General features: G+C 47.3%; 1 protein-coding gene across 3 annotated transcripts in view; it reads right to left on the bottom strand.

Annotated features, from left to right (window-relative positions):
- Nucleotides 1-22,791, bottom strand: part of Tsen2 (tRNA splicing endonuclease subunit 2) — a 53,470-nt gene that overhangs the window by 18,422 nt on the left and 12,257 nt on the right. Inside the window, exons 1-6 of one of the 3 annotated variants that reach the window (XM_032905875.1) lie at nucleotides 16,841-17,346; nucleotides 13,786-13,994; nucleotides 11,840-11,921; nucleotides 6,995-7,031; nucleotides 2,592-3,090; nucleotides 1,312-1,389 (exon numbers count right to left, since the gene is read on the bottom strand). In XM_032905875.1, coding sequence (XP_032761766.1) covers nucleotides 1,312-1,389; nucleotides 2,592-3,090; nucleotides 6,995-7,031; nucleotides 11,840-11,921; nucleotides 13,786-13,974 — 885 coding nt within the window. In that variant the 5' untranslated portion in view covers nucleotides 13,975-13,994; nucleotides 16,841-17,346. Of the gene's footprint in view, nucleotides 1-1,311; nucleotides 1,390-2,591; nucleotides 3,091-6,994; nucleotides 7,032-11,839; nucleotides 11,922-13,785; nucleotides 13,995-16,840; nucleotides 17,351-22,791 lie in introns of those variants that run through there. The other 2 variants (XM_032905877.1, XM_032905876.1) reach the window with 2 other exon arrangements.

The following is a 22,791-nucleotide window of genomic DNA, read 5'->3' on the forward strand; positions in this document are numbered from 1 at the left end:
CCTGCCTGTCTGTCAGGAGCTGACACTGCAGAGAGGCAAGGGCACACTGCCTCCCGCAGTGGAAAGGCAGGAGCAAGAGGAGAGGGTCTCAACCAAGCGGGACACAGAGGAACACGAGGCGGGCAGTGGGACCGAGTTTGTAGAGTTAATTAGAATGCAGTCATGCAGGGAGTGGAGCGCACTAACCGATTCTGCAGAGGAAATGCCTGGAACGTACTCGCTCCCTCAGCAGTCAGGACAGGGTCACACGAGCACAGGAAAAAACAGTAGGTTCTGCAATTTAGAAAACCTGAGTTTTTTTCCTTTCTTTTTTCTTTTTTTCATGTTCTGGAAAGAGTCTGGCTATGCTGTTCATGTTGGCTTTGTGTTCCCTGGGCTCAAATGATCACCCTTCTTCAGCCTTCCAGTGGCGTTCATAGGTTCATGTGGTCACATAAGGTGGACTGTGTATTATTTTTCTATTAATTTTTTTTTATTGTTTTGCAGTACTGGGGATTGACTTAGGGCTTTGCGATTACCAGACAAGACACTCTGCCAACGACCTTCATTGCAGCCTGAGTCACACACTTCAAATGAATGAACTAGTGTGCTAATTACATCTTAATAAAGATGTGTTTAAAAAAAAAAAAAAGCTGACGAAAACTAGCTGGACATTGTGCTGCACGCCTTTAATCCCAGCACTCAGGAGGCTGTCCGGGGGTCTCTGTGCATTTGTGGCCAGCTGTTTATATAATGAGTTTTTGGATAGCCAGAGCTACCCTGTGATATCCTGCCTCAAAACACTCAAACAAACAAATCTAACCAAACAAATCTAACCAAACAATGGAAAACTTGACAATATTTTGAAACCTTGATGAGAAAAGGACTCAAGTTGGCTGTGGTAGTACACACCAAATCCCAGCACAGGTGAGGCAGGGGCTGTGACACTCAGGCTAGCCTGGGGTACGTAGCAAGAACCAATCTTAGAAGGAGGAGGAGGAAGAGGAAGAAGAGGGGGAGGAGGAAGAGGATGAGAAGAAGAGAGGGGAAGAGGGAGGGAGGGCTCAGATAAACCCCTCAAATGCTCCACATTCCTTTTGTTTCCTCACTGATGATTTGAACCCAGAGCTTTTACACACCATTTTGGTGACTTCACAGAGCTACAGCCCAGCTCCAACACACCCTCAGACGGTGAAACAGGCTGAGGATCAGCATCCTGGCAGGTGACGTCAACGTTTAACACTCTGTACAGAACTGTTCTGCAAGGTGGATTCACGTACACAGTGCACAGGGCTGGACTCACCCAAGGCGGAGGGCAAGACGCACACATACCTCTTCTAGGCTCAGCTGTAGATACTCAAAGATCCTGTATGGGTTCCTTCTGCACACAAGTCTCTTTCTTTTCAGCAACTACAAAGAAAGAAAGAAAGAAAGAAAGAAAGAAAGAAAGAAAGAAAGAAAGAAAGAAGGAAAGAAAGGAAGAAAGAAAGGAAGGAAGGAAAGAAAGAGGAAGAAGGGAGGAAGGAGAGGGGGAGGGAGGGAGGGAGGGAGAGAGAGAGAGAGAGAGAGAGAGAGAGAGAGAGAGAATGAATATAAATCAACCACCTGAGACACACCTGTCATGAACACTTAATTCCCAAATGAGCTTTTTTTTAAAAAATAAACTCAATGAGTATATAGCCAAGGCTAGCCCAGGCTGCCTCAGCTGTGGTAGGATTTCGTATGTACCACCACACCCAACGTGAGTCTTTCTTTTCTCATCAAGGTTTCAGAATATTGTCAGTTTTTTTTTTTTCTACTGGGTTTTCCATGCTGTTGGATAAAATCTGTAAAAAAAATAGATTTAAAAAATAACCCATCTAGGGGCTGGAGAGTTAGCTCAGCAGCTAAGAGCACTGACTGCTCTTCCAGAGATCGTGAGTTCAAATCCCAGCAACCACATGGTGACTCACAACCATCTATAATGGTATCTGATGCCCTCTTCTGGTCTGACAGAAGAGTGACAGTGTACTCACATACATACATACATACATAAATAAATAAATAAATAAATAAATAAATAAATAAATACATACATACATACATACATACTTATTATCCTGAGTTTCTTCCTCTCCTATACAATGCATAGAGAATTACTGGTCTCGCTTTTTAACTTGAATTTTAGCAGAAACAGCCCTCATAACTGCTGTGCCACTGGAGCTGGGCTTCAGCGTTGGCCTCAGAAACATCACACAGGTCCAGTGTTGACAACTGGGGCAAGTGAAGGGCATCTGGGTGGGCTGACATTTCCCACTGGCCAGTAGAAGACATGACTGACAGTCTTCTTACCTCCGGGGACATGCCCAAGAGTCCCAGCAGATGCCTGCAATGGTAGGTGGCACTGACCCTTGGGCTACACTTTTCCTATTCACATCCAGTTGTGGTGAAGTCTGCATTAGTGTGAGATTAGCAACAGCGACTAGTAAAGGAGAGGATGATAACACTACAATGAGAGCGATAAGGAATGTGGTCGCTCTTTAAAAAGCCAAGACCAACAGCAGTGTTCTCAGACTGCCCCTGACTGTAACTGAAGCCCAGATGAGGGGAACGGGATGCTTTGCTCTACACACCTCGTCATGTGGTGCTGCCCCCTCCTGGACATCACACAGCTCTTCCTCTATGAGCACATACTCGTGAGCAGCCCTACTCTCTCCTGCTATCTGGCTGCTGGCTTCAGGCCAAAGGTCATCCTGCTGACCGAGGGCTTCCTGGCTACAGCAGGGGATCTGGGACAGAGCATGCCCATTAAGGCTAGAAGGACTAGCCACAGTGAGTGTGGCATGGCCAGGCCCCTCCTGCCGGCAGTCTGAGTGTGTGTTGAGGCCCTGCAGGTCATCTGATTGTCCAGCACCTCCGGTGGTCACAGAAAGTTCATCCTTTCCCTCTCTGCCTTCCAGGGAGGAGTCGGCCTTGGAGCTCAGGGGTTCACGCTGTGGGCTCTCTCCTTCCCCCTCCCTGTAAGGAGGCTCCAGTGGTTCTGTGTAGTCCGTAAGGATCTTCTGCACAGTGCTCTCATCATGGCCCTGCCTCCGCATGAAATCCCTGGCCCATTCCACTCGGTGCTGATACCTGCCAACAGAAAACGCTGTCAATAACACACTCAAGTCTCAATTCCACGGCAGCAAAGTGACCACGAAAGCCTACAAGGTGGCCCACCAAGATGCTGAGTTTTCCAAAGGGTGGGCTACGGGCAGTTTGCTGCCTCCATTCTCCTGCATCTGACTGTCCAGCAACAAGCATGCATCACCGACCCTTTGATATCACTGGCTTATTTTGACAAGATTAACCTCCATTTAACAAAATGTGGAAATTTATGTTATTTAAAACCAAGAGATGCTGGTGAATAAGGCAGAGAAAAGTCTGCCTTTCACTGGGCTCCACTTTGCTTTATTTTTAATCATGGTTATCGCACAGACACTCCGCTCATAATCTAAGGCCTGTTTAGCATTGGAAAGTGAGTTTCAATCGACATTTCTCACAGTGCCCAGGAACATCACTGGATATGGGAGGAAATGGCTGTTTGTCTGTTGTGATGACACACTCTGACCAAAAGCAACTGGTGGGGAAAGGGGGTTATTTCACCTTCAAGCTTACAGGCACCATGAAGGAGCCAGGGCAGGAGCTCCAGACAGGACCCAGAGGCTGGAAGACGAGCAGAGACCTCAGAGGAACCCTGCTTCTGGCTCAGTCTCTAGCTCACAGTCAGTCAGCTTTCTCATACAGCCCCGAACCACTTTCTAGAGCTGGTTCCACCCACAGTGCTCTAGGGCTCTCCTCCATCAATCAGCAGTTGTTCAGAATGCCTCTGTAGACCAATCTGACAAAAGCAATCAAGTGGCACCCAAGATTACCATCACACACATATGTCCAAACACTTGAAAATAAGTTCCCCATAATAACCCTCAGAGTATAGTAACACTAAATTTCTGTACTCAAAGGGCTGAGCATTTGCCGAGGTACAAAGGCTATGGTGAAGACAACAGGGCTGTGTCAGGACTTGCAGGAATGTGTTCCTGTGGCATAAGAACATGTTACAAACCAAAGACCAGCAGAAGGCTGACCTAAGTGCAGACATCAGTGGCTCTGCCCACCCTGAAGATACACATAATTTCATTCCTCCCCTTATTTCACCCGTGTGCTCAGATACTCAGATATATATCAGGGTGCACACACTGTCCAGTAGGCAATCGTCTTTTGTACCTAGAAAGCTGGTGTCTGCTTCACTTTGGCTTATTGGACTTCCAAGCTGCTCACGCTGGTTTTCCTATACACAGATAAACATGCATCCCTGTGCACTGGGAACTGAATCTTTGACTCATTCACGTATTACCATTCAGAGATCGGACTCAGGGCTGCAAGCGAGAGCAAGCACCCTACCGCCGAGCTATACCCTGTTCTTTTTTTTCTTTTTCTCTTTTGAGAGGTCTGAACTATCCAGGCTAGACTTGAACTTGCCAATTCTTTTGCTTCAGTTTCTTGAGTAGCTGGTATTAAAGGCCTGTGCTACTAGGCCTGGCTGAATCTTAGATTTAAAGACTGAAACATAGCTCGGTGGTGGTGGCAATGCCTTTGATCCCAATACTCTGGAAGCAGAGGCAGGCAGAGCTCTGAATTCATGGCCAGCCTGGTCTACAGAATAAATTCCAGGACAGTGAGGGCTACACAGAGAAACCCTGTCTCAAAAAGTGCCCCCCCCAAGTACCGAAACATGGCGAGGCTGCTCTCTCACAAAATTGGGAATGCTAGTCCTACATGCCTCTCCCACTGGCTAGATCCCTTCTACCTGATAGACACACATCTGTTTAGTATCTGGGCCATTCCAGAGCCAGCTCTTGAAGGCCCATTCTAACCTGGAGTGAGGAACTTAACTTCCCAGGGTTCAGTTCCTTACTTGCAGAACATGGATATCAAGAGGATGGGACATCTCCATGGGGATGGGGTGAGGACTTAGGAGACAAGAGAGAAGTCTGTCATGTACACAATGTCTCTTGCACAACATATCCAGCATCACTGCCGTGAACAGTTGCTTTATTGTTCTCATGTGTGGATTCCTCTCACTCGGGAGATGAGTCCACCTACTCATGGGAAAACTGTTTCATTAGTGCTTTTTCAACCTAGGATGGGTAATCCTCACTGGTTTCCTACTTAGCAGAAGGAGGAACCACAGACAGACAAGGAGACAGAGACGGAGATAGAGACAGATCAGGGAGAGAGAGAGAGAGAGAGAGAGAGAGAGAGAGAGAGAGAGAGAGAGAGAGAGAATGAATATGAATATGAATAAGGGACTGGCCAAGAACACGGAGGGCTGCAGGAACCACCAGAAGCTGAGGTTTGCAGGAATTGTCCTCCTGTGTCCTCCAGAGGGAGGTGGCCTTGCTGAAAACTGCATTTTGGACTTTCGGCTTCTAAAACTGAAGATCCATTTCTGTTGCTTTAAGTCACTGAGTCTCTGGCCCTTTGGGCTGGCAGCTGAAGGACACGTACATGAACTGAGGGACCATTTCTGGACGCTCAGGCTGTAGGCATGGCAGTGCTAACGGGTGATGCTCTTCAGGGATCCGTCTGGGACCCACGTCCTCAGACAGGTGTGGCCTGATCAGGAGGCCTCATAGCCTCCATCTTGTTTCTGAATCCTAGCCTTGAGTACAGTGACCTGAGCACTTGGCCTTCCAGGGATGGGGTTCTGCCAGGTTCTAAGTTAGGCCCACTCCAAGCCTAGCCCGGGAACATGCCTCCCTGATACTCTGCTTGCCAGCAGGGCACAGTCATGGGTCTGCCATCGTGGGCCGGAAGGTGGGAACATCACTGTGGCCTTGGCATGATGAAGCTCTACAGAGGGCTGGGGTCTGAACTTGAGCGCACAAACAGCGAGGTTTGGGATGAATAGACACCTGTTTTGTTCTATGAGAAAGGGATGCGCTGGCTGGTTTTCTGTCAGCTTGACACAGGCTACAAGTCATGTAAGAGCAGGGAATCTTAATTAAGACACCTCTGTAAGGTCAGGCTGGAGGCAAACCTGTAGGGCATTCTCTTAATTAGTGACTGATGGGAGAGGACCCAGGTCATTGTGGGTGGTGCCATCCTTGGGCTGGCGGTCCTAGGTGCTCTAAGAAAGCAGGCTGAGTGAGCCACAAGGAGCAAGCCAGTAAGTAATATCCCTCCATGGCCCCTGCATCAGCTCCTGCTTCTAGGTTCTTGCCAGGTTTGAGTTCTTATCCCGACTTCCTTTGAGGATAAACTGGTGTAGAAACATTAGCAGAATTAAACCCTTTCTTCCCCAAGTTGCTTTGGACATGGTTTTTCATCACAGCAAGACAAGATAGCCACAAAAAAAGGGGAATACTTGCTAGCCCAGGCTAGCCTAGAACTCACTATGTAGATCAAGCTGGCCTTGCACTTAACAGCAATCCTACTGTCTCAGTGCTGATAGTATAGGCGTGAGCCACCACTCAGTCCTAGTCTTATCAAGGAACCACTAAAGTCCACGCTACAGAGAGATGCGAGGTCTGGCCTTGACATCCTGGAGCTGACTCTGAACCCAAGCCTGTGAGAGACGACAGAGAGCAGGGGGCTGTGGGCTCAGTATCTGGGGCTGTAGACGGGATTAGGGGGAAGAGATTCTGGGGAATCTTCCAGAATGTCTAAGAGGAGTTGACAGGGACTTCTGTGAGACCCTTTGACTCTATGGTGTAGAGCAAACAAGCGGGCAGGACCATCTGCCCACATCGGCTGGGAGACCTGCTTAGAGCACCAAGTCTCAGGATATGACAGCAGTTGGTGTATTGGGAGGGCGACCTGAAGGAACAACACAGGCAGCTGGGTGGGATGTGAGCCACATTAAATTCAGACTCAGTTTTCAAGTACTATCTACTCCCAGGGGAAAGCAAAGGCCCAGGGTGTTGTCATCACAGACTACCTAACGCCAGACCCGAGAAGACGCAGCCACACGGAAGCCAAGGTAGTCCTCACTTACTTCTCTGAGGTGATTATAGGCATGTCTGTCTGCACACCTGGAACAGAAAGACACTCTATTAGTTCCAGACAGACTTCCTTAGAGGGAACAAAACCCACGAAAACCCTAAAAAGACAGATAATTCCAAGATCCACACAGTCACACAGCTGACTGTCTACTGACCTCAGCCAGCTTCTGACCACCGTCCTTCCACGAATACACAACCTCTTGCTGCCTCAGGTGGGTCCTCATAGCCTTAGCCCCAGCTCAGAAGCACAGATGTGTAAGGGGACAAGTTATCTGTGGGGTGCTTGGGCCTTGTGTACAAGCTTAGCTTTCATTTTCCCTCTGGGGCTGGAGAGACCCTTGATGGTGGTGTGGTTTGGGGTATGTACTGAGTTGCCTTCAGCTCTACCTCTGGGTGTCAACTAGGACAAGGCCTTTCTTCCAAAGTGTTTTTTCAGGTCACTCAATGGTCTAGCTCTTACTCCTACTCCTCATTCTGCCTTTAGGATAAGTTGTCTTCTTACCCAAATTCAGCCTTGTGGTGGTTTAAATAAGAATGGCTCCCATAAATTTATAATTGAACACTTTCTTGGTCACTAAGGAGTGGCACCATTTGAAAGGATTAGTAGGTGTGGCCTTGTTGGAGGAAGTGTAACACTGGGGAGGCTTTGAGGTTTCAAAAAGCCCATAGCCTCTTTCTCTCTTCCTGCTGTCTGTGGAGCTGCATGCAGAATTCTCAGCTGCTTCTCGAGCACCAGGTCTGCCTGCACACTGCCATGCTTTCCACCATGATGATAATGGACTGAACCTCTGAAACTGTAAGCCAGCCCCAACTCTACACATGAACAGAACACTGACTAAGACAAGCCTCACCTGCAGGTTAAGGAGGCTTGACTGGAGGCTCCTCAGCTCGATGCTTAGGAGGAGGCAAAGAGTCTGCTGAGAACAGGTAGATTCTGGGGTGGTTTATGAAGCAGAGGCATTCTGACAGGAGAAAATGGACAAGTCTCTCTCAGGAAGGCTGAACAGTAGGTGACTGTTCCCTGAGATAGCTACTGCCAGGGGAGTTATACAACCAACTGGACCTAGCCAGTTGATTAAAAAAAATCTTGAGACAGGGTCACATTATGTAGCCCTGGATGGCCTAGAACTTGCTATGTAGATCAGGTTAGCCTTGACCTCACAGACTTCTGCCTGCCTCTGCCTCTAGAGTTCTGGAATTAAAGGTGTGCATTGTTGTGACTGCCTTTAGGACTTTAAAGTTTTATTTGTGTGTGTGTGTGTGTGTGTGCGTGTGTGTGTGTGTGTGTGTGTGTGAGAGAGAGAGAGAGAGAGAGAGTGTGTGGGTGATTATCTGTGTAGGTGTATGAGCATGCACGTACGTGCGTGCGTGCATGCGTGCGTGCGTGTGTATGTGTGTGTGGGGAGTTCAGAGGGTTGTGATTGGAGCCAAACTTGGATCCTGGGCAAGTAAAACCAGTAAGTGCTCTTAAGAGCTAAGCCATCTTTCCAGCCTTGAATATTTCTACAAGAGAGGGATTACTTTGCCATATTCAAATTTTATCCTTGATGAGCTACTCAGGCGGATCTGTAAAGCCTGGTCTCCCCTTTGGGCCCCCCACCCCCACCCCCAGGCCTCTTGCTGTGTGCTGGGGACAGAATCCAGGCTGTCCACACACTAGACAAACCCTGCAACATCCTTTTTTTTTTTTCCTTTTTTTTCTTTTTTATGTAAGACGTTAGCCTCAAAGTCACAGCAATTCTCCTGTTTCAGTGCTTCTACTCTACATTGCTAAGATTTCAGTGTCTGACCATGCCTGGCTTTTACTTTCATTCCAGTATTTATTTGTTTGTTTAAGGTTCATTCGCAGGTAGCCCATGATGCCTTGAAATCACAAGCCTCCTCTTAGCTTCCCAAATACTAGGACATCAAATCAGGTTTGGCTTTATTCTTACTTTTTAACTGGTACGCAAAAACACAAGCAATGATAAAATTTAAATATGTCAATGTAATCCTGCTTCTGTAGAAATATTCAGGGCTGGAAAGATGGTTCAGCTCTGTAACATCAAGAGGTAACATGGCTTCCATCCATGCACACTTGTGTCATTTTTTAAGTCAGGTCTAATATCTACTCCTCAAGCTCTTTCATCTTCAAAAACACTATGGATTGCCCCTTTAAGAAGAAACATTTTAAAAATGTGTCTCAGTGTCTTGCCTGCATGTATGTCTGTGCACCATGCACATGCAGAGGTCAGAAAGAGGAAGTGGCTCTCCTGGCACTAGTGTAATGGATGGCTGTGAGCGGCCATGTGGGTGCTAAGAACTGAACCTGGGTCCGATGCAAGAATAGCCAGTGCTCTTAATGGCTGAGCATCTCTCTTGCCCCCAAATACATCTTTCTTAGGCCTCCATTTTGGTTTACCCACAGCTCACAGCTTTACGTCACAGTGAGGCCACAACCCTGTCCTGCTCTACACATTTCTAAGGCTGAGGCTAGCAGGTGGTCTGCGATGAGAGAGCTGGACGGCAAGGCCCAGAGGCTTCACCTCAGGATTGCTTCTTGCAGCTGATAGGCCTTTCCTGTCACCATTCAATTAATAACCCCTGGGCATTAGCCCACCCTACTGAGCAGATTTCCTGCAGATCAACATAAAAGATGAACTTTCATGAATTGATGCTGTTTAAATGAATTAATGATTCTATAGGATTCCTGATTCAATTCAAATAATTTCAGGAAGAAAGTTTTAAGAGTTGGTTTTAGTTGTTTTGCTAGAAAGATGTAATAAAGTTAGAATCAAGAATCGAATGTGCCTTCTCCTTATATAGTAAGTAAAGACTGCATAATAAGAAACACAAAGAGATTTCATCATCACACTAAAAAGAGAAACAGACGGGACAAATTTATGTTCAAGGAAAAACATTTTGGGTCCAAGGATATAGCCACAGGTGTGTACTATGATAAGGCAAGGCCATATAAAAAACTGTTGCTCTGAACTTATAATGAGCTTGCAGAATGAAACACTGCTTTGAATTTAATATCAACATCCTGTAACTCCCATTCTATGTAACATTTTATCTCTGAGGTTATTTTCTAGAGAACTTTTTGTCAAAGAAGGTATAAAAAGGCTAGAGAAAAATAAAGTTGTTGGTTAGTTTGGCTAGGGGGGAGGGGCTCTGCCCCATCCATCCATCCATCCATCCATCCATTGTATGTCTGCTAATCTATAATGTACATGGGTAGGTATATGTGTATATGTAAGCATGCATGACATGAATACTTGTGGAGTGTATAAGACAGGTGGTTGGGCCCAACAAAAATGTAAATGTTAATGTGTAAACAAGAATCAGAAAGAAAATGTAAACGTGCGTATGGATGCGTATATCTGTGCATATTTGCCGATACAAAGCATTTTAATTCTTTTCCTTTCCTTCCTCTCTGGCTCACAAAGAGTTAACTAGACTAGCCAGAGAGGCTTCTGGCTGTCTGGACAGAGAAGGGAGAAATAGCAACATTTTTCACTTAGTTCTCTGTTAGGCGACGGGTGTTAATTGCCCAAGCCAGTGGTTTTTAATGACAAAATACGAGGTAAAATTTTTAGGATTCTCTCTCTCTCTCTCTCTCTCTCTCTCTCTCTCCCCCTCCCTCCCTCCCTCCCTCCCTCCTAAAGTCAGTCTCTGTAGTTCTGGTTATCTTGGAGCCAGCCAGGTTGGCACTGAACTCCTCCAGAGTCCTGTGATTAAAGGCATATACCACTATGCCTGGCAATTCTTCAATGTTTAAACCTACTGGTATTGCTTAATTAACTATCAGGAAGATGCCCTGGAAAATGTATTAGGAGAAAAGAAATGTAATTGACTACATCTGAATTAACTAAAAAAAGATCAGCACTGGACACACGTGTGAGGAAGTTTTCTTCATTAAATTATTTAAGGTGGGAAGACTCACCCTAAATCTGGGCCACACCTTCTGTTGGCAGCCCACATAAAAAGGACACAGAAGGAAGCTTTTGCTTTTTGCCTGCTTGCCCTCATTCTCACTGGCAAGTTCACCTACCCTGCTGCTGTGGCAATCCTTTGCTGGCATTAGCATCTACTTCTTCAGGATTCCAAGGTACACTGAAGACCAGCTAAGACGGCCAGTGTTGTGGACTGAAGGACTATTAGATTCTTGGACTTTCTGTCAGGAGACAGACAGCTGTTGGACTAGCTGGACCACAGCCTGTAAGCCACTCTCATAAATCACACACACACACACACACACACACACACACACACACACACACACACACACACTCTAACACAGGGTCAGTCTGGGAGATCTAACTCAGAGGATTGGTGATAAGGACTTTTATCCAACAAGTTGTTTAACCACCAACCCCATATTAATAATATGTTTAACAATGTCATGGTTATTGTAAATTCTACCTCTGCAAATGAAACACCACACTCATCTTGACAGTAGCCCAGGCAGGGAGAACTTCCTACACACAGCATCCTACAGGCAAAGGGTAAGCAAAAAGCCCCAATTATAGTTTTCCTGTCTTTGAGGGGCAAAGGATGGAAATCAAGGTCCTATATGTGTAAGACTTCAAACCATTCCAGAAGGAAGGTGAAGCACATTTCCAAGAACTACAAAAGATCCTTTTGCCTGATCTGCTGGCAGATGGGAGATTCTGAGTTCAAGGCCAGCCTGGGCTAAGTAGTGAGACAGTCAAAAACAAACCAACAGACCCAGAAGGAATAGCTGTGCTGATGCAAATTCTTAGCTGCTCTGCTCTTCGCTGTCGGTGTTGCCTCTCTTCCAGAACTTACCATTTCGCCAGGACACGTGAGCACCAAGTGAAAACTACACGGCTTACCTTTCCATCTGGCAGCCAGCTTGGGATTGGAGATTGTGAAGTTCGGACGACTTCTTGAAAGGATCCCCTTTCCAAAGTAACCCTTCGGAGAAGAAACATGGTTGATGCTCAGGTGTTAGGTTTGCAGCTGCAGTAGAAGAGAACTATTCAACAGCCGCATGCTTCCCTGACTGTCTAATGATCATACATTCCCACCCCGGTGTGTGCGGGTAGGTGTTCATGTGCACGTGTGCACATGCGGGTGTGTGTGCACATGTGGGTGTGCAGGTGCACATGTGCCTATGTGGAGTGCAGGTGCATATGTGTACATGTGAGTGTGTGTGCACATGTGGGTGTGCAGGTGTTATGTATGCATACGTGGAGTACAATGCACATGTGTACACATGGGCATGCAGGTGCATGTGTGCACACCTGCATGCCATCAGTGTTGATTATTTCCCCTGGGGCTGGGGTCTGACCTTGTGTACTCTACTCATGGATCCATCTCTGCAGCCCCTCAGCTGTACCAGCTCGTCTCTCTCATGAGGAATGGCTCTGGCTTGTGTCTGGCATCCTGAAGGCACCAGAACAGGCAGGGGCAGCTTCTTTTCACACATAGCTCAGGGATGCTGTGCACCCAGGAGTGAGAGCTACGCCCACTGCAGACCTAGGTGTTCTTGGATTCTTTCTTACTCTGGAATGGAAGTGTTCCTCTCTTTCCTGCTAGTTCCCCCTAAATACATAATTTCCCTGCTTTTGATTATAAATAAACAGAAAAAAAATCAAGTAACGATAAGATGATTAAAACTTGTCCAGTATGTGTAGAGCCTCATTTTACCTTAGACACTGTGAACAAAGCCCTCAGCAGGGAGCTGTAGGCAGACAGGACCCAATGAGGCCTTAATGCACCAGGCCCCCAGGGACCCCAGGGCTAAGGCCACTGACATCATTGTAAACGCTCTAGAGAAGGTAGAGGAGAGGCAGAATGCCCATCATCTGTCCTGAGCTGGGAGCAGGAGCAGGAGCAGGAGCAGGAGGGAGCAGGAGCAGGAGCAGGAGCAGGAGCAGGAGTAGGAGCGGAATTCACTGTCATAGGTAAGTAAATATCTCACCGTGGGGATGGCAGGTACCGCTCAGAGGTAGAATACAAGGCCCTCAGCTCAAACCCCAGCACCAAACCAAACTAGCCAACCCTAAAACTGGACTGTGGTGACAGGAAACTGCTCCATAAATTTACAATGTCACTGAAGTAAAGGTTTGCTTATAAGGAGTGAACGCGTGGCTTACACTACATCCTGATCAGTTTGTGTAATTAAAAAAAAAAACAACCAGTTACTTTGAAAGAGCACATCATTTAAATTTTATGTGTATGGGTGTTTTGCCTGGGTATATGTCATCTGTATACCACATGTGCCTGGTGCCCTCAGAGGCCAGAAGAGGGTACTGAATCGTCTGGAACTGGGATCACAGACAAGCGTGAATTGCGATGTTGGTGCTGGGAATCAGATCTGGGGCCTGTGGAAAAGCAGTCACCACTCTTAACTGCTGAGCCATCTCCCCATCAGGTTGGCTCTTAAACTGTCCTAGCAACAAAAGGGATATGTAGAGTGTGTGTGTGTGTGTGTGTGTGTGTGTGTGTGTGTGTGTATGTGTGAAGCAAGTCACCAGTCTCATCTGCTGTCCTATATAATATGTGCCCAGCAAGGAGAGAGAGCAGAGATGTCGGGGAACTTCCCACAGGCCCTGGTGTATGGGCCCCATGCGACTGTGTAGTGGCCTCTGGGAAGGGACAGAAGTCGGTGGGGATGGCCGTCAGTTTTCACTCACTGTAAATCACTTGTCTTTACACCGCTTCACCCTATGTGCTGTTGGAACGTGGGTTTGTGGTTGGGCACGTCTAACTCAGGCCCACAGTTGAAGGCTGCTTGGGGTGTCACCAGGAAGGAACTGGAAAGGCCTGGGCTTACCTTCCCATACAGCTGCTCCATGTCCTCTGTGCCCCTCACCACCACATTGTTGCTAATCATTTCAGCCTGGAATATTCGGAATTCCTTCCTGGGACTTTGGTCCTGACTAAAGGGGATGGGCAGCGGTGACTCGTAACTCTCGTACACTCTCCTTTTCCTCTTTGGAGCACGGAAGACTGCCTCTGCCATTCCTCAAGGATAACAGGTCTCTGGAGGACAAAGGAGGGGACCAGTCAGTAACCATGGACCAAGAGAGCCAGCACACTCAGAACAAGGTTCACACGGTCTTTTGGGGGAAAAGCAGAGTATTTGTAAAACAATGAACTAGAAGACATCATGTAACAGGACATAAGTCACCAGGGTATCTCAGATGCTAAAACCGCTAAGAAGCCAGTGCCATCACCTTAACTGAAACTGGTAACACCAAGGCCTAGCTACATACCCTGAGAATTCCTACCTTTAAGGAGAACATATTTTCCTTGACCAACAAACACTCAGCGTCTTCCAGGGACTGCTAATACTCAGAGGTACTGGATATAAAGAGGATGCTAATTTAAAACCAGGAATGTGTCCTCGGCAGAATTAGTCTAGGGAGACTTCCATCTTCTGAAGATCCACCTTAAGAAACATTATAAACCCCGGGCAGTCAGTCCGCAGGATTCTCTGTTTGTTTGCTTGCTTTATTTTTGGTTGTGAGCCTAGCCTTTAACGGCTGAGCCATCTCTCCAGCCCAATTTGCTTGCTTTATTGAGACAAGTTTTGTGTGGTCCAGGCTGACCTTGAACCACGTAGGTGAGGATGACCATGAACTCCTGGTCCCCCTGCCTCTACTTCCCGAGCGCTGAGATTTGAGGTGAGTCACCATGCCTGGCTCCCACTTTTAAAAGGAAACCCGTGAATCATAGCAGAGTCACTGTCATTTAAGGGCCAGTTAGGTCCCACCAAATGCCAGTGGGTGTGTGCAGGGACTGAAGCCAGACCGCCCGTGCTGTATTCTACTCTGTGTCTCTGCAGTGCACACACCAAAATCAGGAAGCTGCTGCATTTTAGCTGTAAAACCTTGGGCAAAAGTCCCCAGCCTCTGGGCTTTAGTTCACCTATAAAGGGGGAGAAAACCAGCTTCTCACAGCCATGGTTCCCAGAGTGCTTGGGACTGCACCTGGCAGAGTGGCATCACCCATATATACACTGACGACACTGGGTGTCACCAGTTACGGGGTGAGTGCCAGCAATGCCATCTTATAGTCAGGGTGACCTTCGGGTCAGTGAGGCCTGTAAAGGGCCCTGTGAATGACAGCACTGGGTTAAGTGCAGGGCCCTCTCTGTGGGTCCCACTCAGGCACAGTTTGCATCTGTTCATGGTGGTCTAGGTCTGAGTGAGATGCCACACAGCTACCAACCAGGCAGAGAATTACCTAGAAGGGTCCAAGGAAGCTGAAGACCTCTTTATTCTGGGTCTTACGCTGACCCAAGGAGACAAAACAAGTGTGGAACACAACACACACACACACACACACACACACACACACACACACACACACAAGCAAGTTGGATGCAACACGAAGTTGCTGCCTGCTACCTGCCAGCACAAAGCACCACTGAGCCACGGCCCCTGCAAATGTGTATATTCCAAATGACAGATGCTTCACCAGGCAGGTGGGGGATTTGAACCTGCAGCTGTCTACGGTCAGGTCTACACTGAGAGGTTACAGGGAGCTCTTAGGTCACACGCATAACCCCTCACAAAGGACAGAATGCGACTGATGACCTGAGTGCCCTTGCCCTCAAACCAGCATCCACTAGGCAATAGAGAGTTGAACCTGAGGAGGTGGGTGGTTTAACATTTCATGACCATTAAAAAGAAATGATGTGGCAGGAGCACTGCCTGCTCTTTTAGAGGACTCAGGTTCCATTCTCAGCATCCACATCAATCTGTAGATCCCGTCCCAAGGATCCAGTGCCCTCTTTTGGCCTCTGTGGGCACTGCATGCATATTAAGCATAGACAAGACACACAGGCAGGCAAATACTGGCAAAACGAAGGAGGAGGAGGAGGACGAGGAAGAAGAAGGAGGAAAAGAAAAAGGGAGAAGGAGGAGGATGAAGGAAGGAGAAGAAGGAAGAGGATGATGATAATGATGATGGTAGTGGTAATAACTGAAACACCAAGCTTTGGCCACGGTGTTATGACAGCTTCATGGAACTTCTCTCGAAGCTAGGAACTTCAATAAAGACAGAGGGAAACATGGACCAAGGACATAAAGTTAGAACTACTGACAAGTGAGTGTCAAAGATACCCATGCACGGGCATGGAGAGAGGCTTAGTAGTTAAGACACAGGTTCAACTCCCAACATGCACATGGTGGCTTATACCCACCTGCAACTCTAGCTGCAGGGGATCAGATAACCAAGCACTCAACTGTCACCTGTTATAGTGCAATATATACATGCAGGTATGTATGTATAGGGTAGACCAGACCAGGACAGTGGTCTGGAGGACTAAATATAAAGGCTTTCACTTGCTTCTTTTCCCAGTGCTGGGGATTGAACCCAGGGCCCCGCTCATTCAAAGAAAATGCTCTATCAAAGGAGCCACAGTCCCAGCCCAGCCACTGCTCTTATCCTCACTGTATGAGTGAGAAGGGACTTGGGGGGCCAGGCTGAATGTATCTGCAAAGATTGTTAAGAAACCTGGCCAGGCTTGACATCAAAGCACCACAAAGCACATTTCTGTCCATCAAAAGCAAGGCCCATCCTTTATTCTTCCCCCAACCTGCTAGCCAAGTAATCATTTAAAATTTTTGGTTTTGCTGACACTTGATCTTGCTATGTAGCTTTGGCTAGCTTTAAACTCACTATGATCTTTCTGCCCCAGCCTCCCATGTGCTGCGGTTAAAGACGTGAACCGTCACACACAATGGTCAACCTAACCCCTTTTATATACTCCTCTAAGTGTCAATCGAAGCACAAACCATACAGGAAAAGGTGGATCCGTATAATTTCCCAACACTCTTGGGATCGGGTGTCAAAGAAGTCTCTCTTATGGCAAAACTCACCCGAGTTCTCTTATCATTTATTTTTTTATTTGTTTGTTTGAGATGAGGCCACACGTAGCCCAGGCTGGCTTCAAACTTGATACGTAGCTGAGGATAGCTTTAAAAACAGCTGATACTGTTGCCTCTGCCTCTGGAAGTTGGGATTACAGGCGGGCAGTCGCACGCTTGGTTTGGCGCAGTGCTGGGGACAGAAAACGCTGCCAACTGAGTCCCATCCCAGCCCTCGTGGGCTCCTCATCCTTTGAAAACACACTTGCATCTGTGTTTCCCCCTGCACAGCTCCAGAGCTGAGGTGCAGGGCTGAGGGCCAAGGCAGACCAGCCTGGGTCTGGGACAGACGGCATCTGTCACTGAGAGCGAAGTGCTCGGCAGCCATCAGGAAGCTGTGCTCAGCACGCTTGAGTGACAGCCAGCCCCCACCCGACTCACGCCTGAAGCGGTTCACACGCCGGACACAGAACACTAGAGACCGGCCGGCTCCAGACTTCCCGTCAGTCTTACCTTACGCGGCCACGCGCGCCCACGGTTACCCGGCAACCTGGAGGCGGTACTGTAGCCGTCAAGCAGCGCGGCCGCAAAATCAGCTGCGCGCAGCCGCAAAACGACCGGCTGCGTCCTAGCACAGCACGCTTGCGCACAGCACTTCTGACGGTACCTTCCGCCCCATCCCCCAGCTAAGTCTAACGAATAAGGCTAAGGGGCCTTTTATCCGCCTTAATCCTCACAGCATTCCCACATTTTTCTCTTTACTTTTTTTTTTTTTTTTTTTTTTTAATGTAGTTTTCAGTGTACAGCCTTGGTTTGCTTGGAGCTCACTAGCCCAGACAAGCTCACGGAGTTCAAGATGCCTTTGCATCTCCAGTGCTGGGATTAAAAGTGCTCACTGCCTGGAGGTTCCAACACAAGATTCATTTTTTTTAGAGATGAGATATGAAGCGACTTGTCCTAAAAGACTGCCCTTGACCTCAGTGTGATAGGAGATTTTATTCAGAGTAATGAACCCTGAATGCTATAAAGGAAGATGTACCCACTGGTGTAATAATGGTGTGAAGGTTCAGAGGCAACCAACATTTCAGTGAGTGGATCTGAGGTCTGTTTGTCTGAGGGAATTCATGCTTGGTGTTGTAAACTTAACCAGAAGCCTGTGTCTCAGGACCAGAAGCCTGGGTCAAAGACCTTAAGGAGAACCCAATTACTATTGTCTTGTTAAATGAAGAGATCCAGCTACTTCCAAATATTTTGGTTATACCCACACACAGATTAGTGCTGCTTTCACCACGTCCAGAGAGGCTTCTCTCTGGAGAGGGCAGTGGTGACTCAGTAACAATCAAAATGCTGACTAGTGACTGCCAAATGCTCAGTCTTAAGCGGAAATCTCTACATTAACCCTTGCCTGCCCCAGGCTGAGGAAACATTGAAAAGGGAATGGTGCAGAAAGAAGGCCAGAACCAGAGGATGGGAGGATGCCGTCTTCTGGACATGACAGAGCCCATGGCATTCATGAACTCACAGAGGGCTTGGTTACCTACATAAGCCTTGGTCAAGATCAAGGCCGAAGGATCAGTTCAAGTTCTAGCCAGCAGTATTAATCGCATCTGATGGATGACTGAAAAGATAAAAGGCAAGGGGAAGGAAGATAGGCAGGGATGTGTGGGCGAGTAGTGGGGTGGGAGAGGAGAGCTGGGGATGGCTGTCATCAAGATATACCGTATATGAAACTGTTTAAGAACACACAAAAGATAACAACAACAACAACAACAATAGCCACAGCAACAAAATGTAAAACAAAGAATACAGACAGGCTGGAGAGATGGCTCAGTGGTTAGGAGCACTGACTGTTTTTCCAGAGGTCCTGAGTTCAAGTCCCAGCAACCACATGGTGGCTCATAACCATCTGTAATGGGATCTTCCGATGCCCTCTTCCAGTGTGTCTGAAGACAGCGACAGTGTACTCACGTATGTAAAATAAATAAATCTTAAAAAAAAATATCTAAAGAAACCAAATTCTGTCAGGCGTGGTGGTGAGCGCCTTTAATCCTAGTGCTTGGTAAGGAGAAGCAGCCAGACCTCTATGAATTGAAGGCCAGCCTGGTCTACATAGCAAGTTCCAGATCAGCCAAGACTATATAGTGAGATCCTGTCTTTCTTTTTTTCTTTTTCCCTCCTAGGCTGGGGTATGAATTAGTGGTAGAGCCATTGCCTAGCATGCAAATGCCTGGGGTCCATAAAAATGAACAAAAGAAAATGAAAAAGTATTTCTTAAACTTCCAACCTTTGCTCTCTTGTTTCTTTCGTGTTCTTCATATCTCAACTTTGATTTCCTTGTTGGAGTATTTGAAAATAACCCCTACCTAGGCATGGCGGTATGTATTTATAGTTATAATTACTAGGGAAGCCGAGGGCCTAGCATCTTTTGAGGCTGGAAGTTCAAGACTGGGCAATAGATTGAGACCCTTGCTTATCCCTTGAAAGAACAACATGAAGTGGAGCCCTGTTCTCACACACTGTTAAACCCAGCTCTCGGGAGGCAGAGGCAGGAGGATCTCTGAGTTCAAGGTCAACCTGGTCTACAGAGTGAGTTCCAGGACAACCAGGGCTACACACAGAGAAACCTGTCTCAAAAAAACCAAACCAAACAAACAAACAAAGTCCACCACCACCAAGAGGGGGCTGCAGAGGTGGCTCAGGGGTTAAGAGCACTGGGCACTCTTCCAGAGAACCTGTGCTCAATTTGCAGAACCTACTCTGTGGCTCACAACCATCTGTAATTTCAGTTCCAGGGGATATGATACCCTTTTTTGGCACCAAACACAGACATATGTGTAGGCAAAATAATCATGTGGTGGCACACACTCCCCCCCCCCTTTGTATAGCTGCCTTCAGACACCAGAAGAGGGCATTGGATGCCATTACAGATGTTTGGGAGCCACCGTGTGGATGCTGGGAATTGAACTCAGGACCTCTGGAAGCACAGGCAATGCTTTTAACTTCTGAGCCATCTCTCAAGCCCGGCAAAACAGTCATAAACATAAAATAAATCAATTTAAAAACAATAAAACGAGAACCTTGAACATCACGTAAGATCTCACTCATGATATCCTAGTGTGAATCTCTTACTGTATTATATACGTGTAACATAGACACACGTGCTCGTAACAAGTGTGTAGTTAATTCTATTTCTGGTAGTCATGTGTATCCTATAAAGTTAGCAAATATTGACCTGTTCTTCTCAGGAGAACTCGGGACTGGCTTCTGGGAGCCTCGGACCACAGCTTCTTCACCCTGTGGTCCGTATAACCTTGCTTCACACTGGTGGTTCTATTTAAAGTCAGTCTCTGTGTTATCTGCTGTTGATTCATTAACATTGACCTCACAGCCAGCAGTGCACTAACCGGTGTGTGCCAGGGGCTTATCTGAGCCATATTTCCTCCAGTAAATCGCATTTCCTGGCCGAGCAACACTGCATCACTTCAGCGCTCTGCTTGGGGGCATTTGAGACACCGAAATCACGAGTGAAAACCCACAAGGGTGTAGAAATCTTGGCGTTCACTAATCCAGAAAGCATGCACGCCTTTGTTCGTTGTTCTGAGAGCTGGAACTAGAAGGTGGGCTTTTGGTGGACAGCCTCAGCCGGGAGCGTGCACTCCTCTCTCTCTCTCTCTCTCTCTCTCTCTCTCTCTCTCTCTCTCTCTCTCTCTCTCTCCCTCTCTCTCTCTCCCTCTCTCTCTCTCTCTCCCTCTCTCTCTCTCTCTCTCTCTCTCTCTCTCTCTCTCTCTCTCTCTCTCTCTCTCTCTCTCTCTCTCTCTCTCTCTCTCTTCCTCTCTCTTTCTCTGTCTCTCTCTCTCTCTCCTCTTCCTCTTTCTCTCTCTTACACACACACACACACACACACACACACACACACACACACACACACACACACACACACACACACACAATTAATTTCAGAGTTCCAGAGTAGAGTTAGAAACAAACAGAAAATAATCTAGGTGTCACATAAGGGAATACATGACTAAAGTGAAAGAAGCTTGGCAAACTATTTCTTCAGAAAGGTTGCACTGAGACCCAAACCAGGCAAGTAAGCACTCACGGGCAGATGATGCCTCTGTCTTTTTCATTGGCTGGGGGCTGATCTCACAGATTTTTGATATTGGTTAGTTTTAAAAGAATCCAAGGCAAAGACCATGCAGGAAAGGAATTGGAGTTTCAGGCCATTAAGTTCTGGGAATGGGTGTGGGGGAGTGCTTTGCATAAACAAGAGTTGTACTAGGTAGGGGAGATTTACGGAATCTTAGATATCTGTCTGTCTGTCTGTCTATCAATCTATAGTTTGAAACAGGGTTTCTGTGTATTGCCTTGGCTGTTCTGGAACTTGCTGACTGCAAACTCAGAGATCCGGCTGCCTCTGCCTCCCAAGTGCTGGGATTAAAGGTGTAAACTACTTTTGATAGAAGAAAGCAAGCCAACATTTCTATCAGTATGAAGGTCATCTGTCTACTACGCAGTAAACACAGCTGGAAATGGACATCGAGTCTTTTGTTTGTTTGCTTTTTGTTTTGTTTTTCCAGATAAGGGTTTCTCTGTGTAGCCCTCGATGTCCTGGAACTCACTCTGTAGACCAGGCTGGCTTCAAACTCAGAGATCTGCCTGCTTCTGCCTCCTGAGCGCTGGGTTTAAAGGCATCCCCAACTGTCTGGGGACACCAAATCTTAATGTGAGCCATGAATGGATTCACCATGTAGTTTTTGAAATATATATATATATATATATATATATATATATATATATATATATATATTTAAAAGTTGCCCTTCCCCTACATACATACCTTTTTTTTGGGGTGGGGAAAGGGGTTTGAAACTGTTAACTGTTAAGTTTCAAACTTGGGACAAGTGGCCAAGGTGTCCATTTATCATATCGAAGTAGACCTGGCCACCAGATTCTCCCAGCATACCTTAGTCCCCACCTGTTACAGGGTACGGCTGGCATTCCATCATCACCCTCTACCCTGAACTCTCCAGCCCAGGGACTGGGCTGGGGCTGCCATTCTCCCAGAGATTCTTCCCTCTCCTTTTGTACCTTTGGCCTCCTAGCTGTTGTACTTAGTTCCCCTCTCTCCCCACATGGTTCAGGGTCATGACCACTTTGAACTGTCCCAGATGTGTCTGCCTTTGGTTATCTCTCCCTTATAAACTTACTCCTTAACCATACCTAGGAGCAGTCATAACCTACCTACCTTCCTTCCTTCCTTCTTCGTTCTTTCCATACAGAAACAGTCTGATGTTGCTGGCTTCAAACTCTGCATGAAGCACAGGATAATCTTGAACTCCTGATCTTGCCTTCATCTCCCAAGTGCTGGGATTATACGCATGTGACGTAGGGTACAGATTTAACAGTTTTCTAATCCGAAGTTCGTGTTCAACTGATGCCCCATGTTTTGTCTAGCCATCCTCCTCACCTCTACTATGGCCGTTGTGTGGTTGTCGTAGCACGCCTGTGAGTTGGGTGCCACCACCTCTGTCTCCGTTGCCGGTGGCTGGAACCAGAGCGGGCTCCATGAACTCCCCACCGTCCATGGGACTCTAGGACTTAGTTTAAGCACCCAACACAAGCATTCAGTGTTGAAACAAACACGACTCTGTAAGAATTTATGGGAAGCAGTGATGGTGGTGGGGACCCTGATGCGGTGATGGAGGACCAGGAAGGCTTCCTGGAAGAGCTGGCTTAGAGGCTGTCTAGAGTACTGGGCTGGCCATAGTGAGAGGCTGGACCCAGCTTGGAGGTTCAGGGAGGAGCTGGGCCTAGCCAGGGCAGGAGGTCGGAGTCGAGATAAGGCCGGATAGGCAAGGCGGGGCCGATTGTGGAGGCGCTTGAGTTCCAGGCTTGGCTTTCGGACTTTACCCCGCAGACAATGGGGAGCCAGCCGCATTTCTGAGCAGGGTTGGGCAGCC

Source organism: Rattus rattus, chromosome 6 (assembly GCF_011064425.1).
Source record: "Rattus rattus isolate New Zealand chromosome 6, Rrattus_CSIRO_v1, whole genome shotgun sequence".
NCBI classification, from domain to species: domain Eukaryota; kingdom Metazoa; phylum Chordata; class Mammalia; order Rodentia; family Muridae; genus Rattus; species Rattus rattus.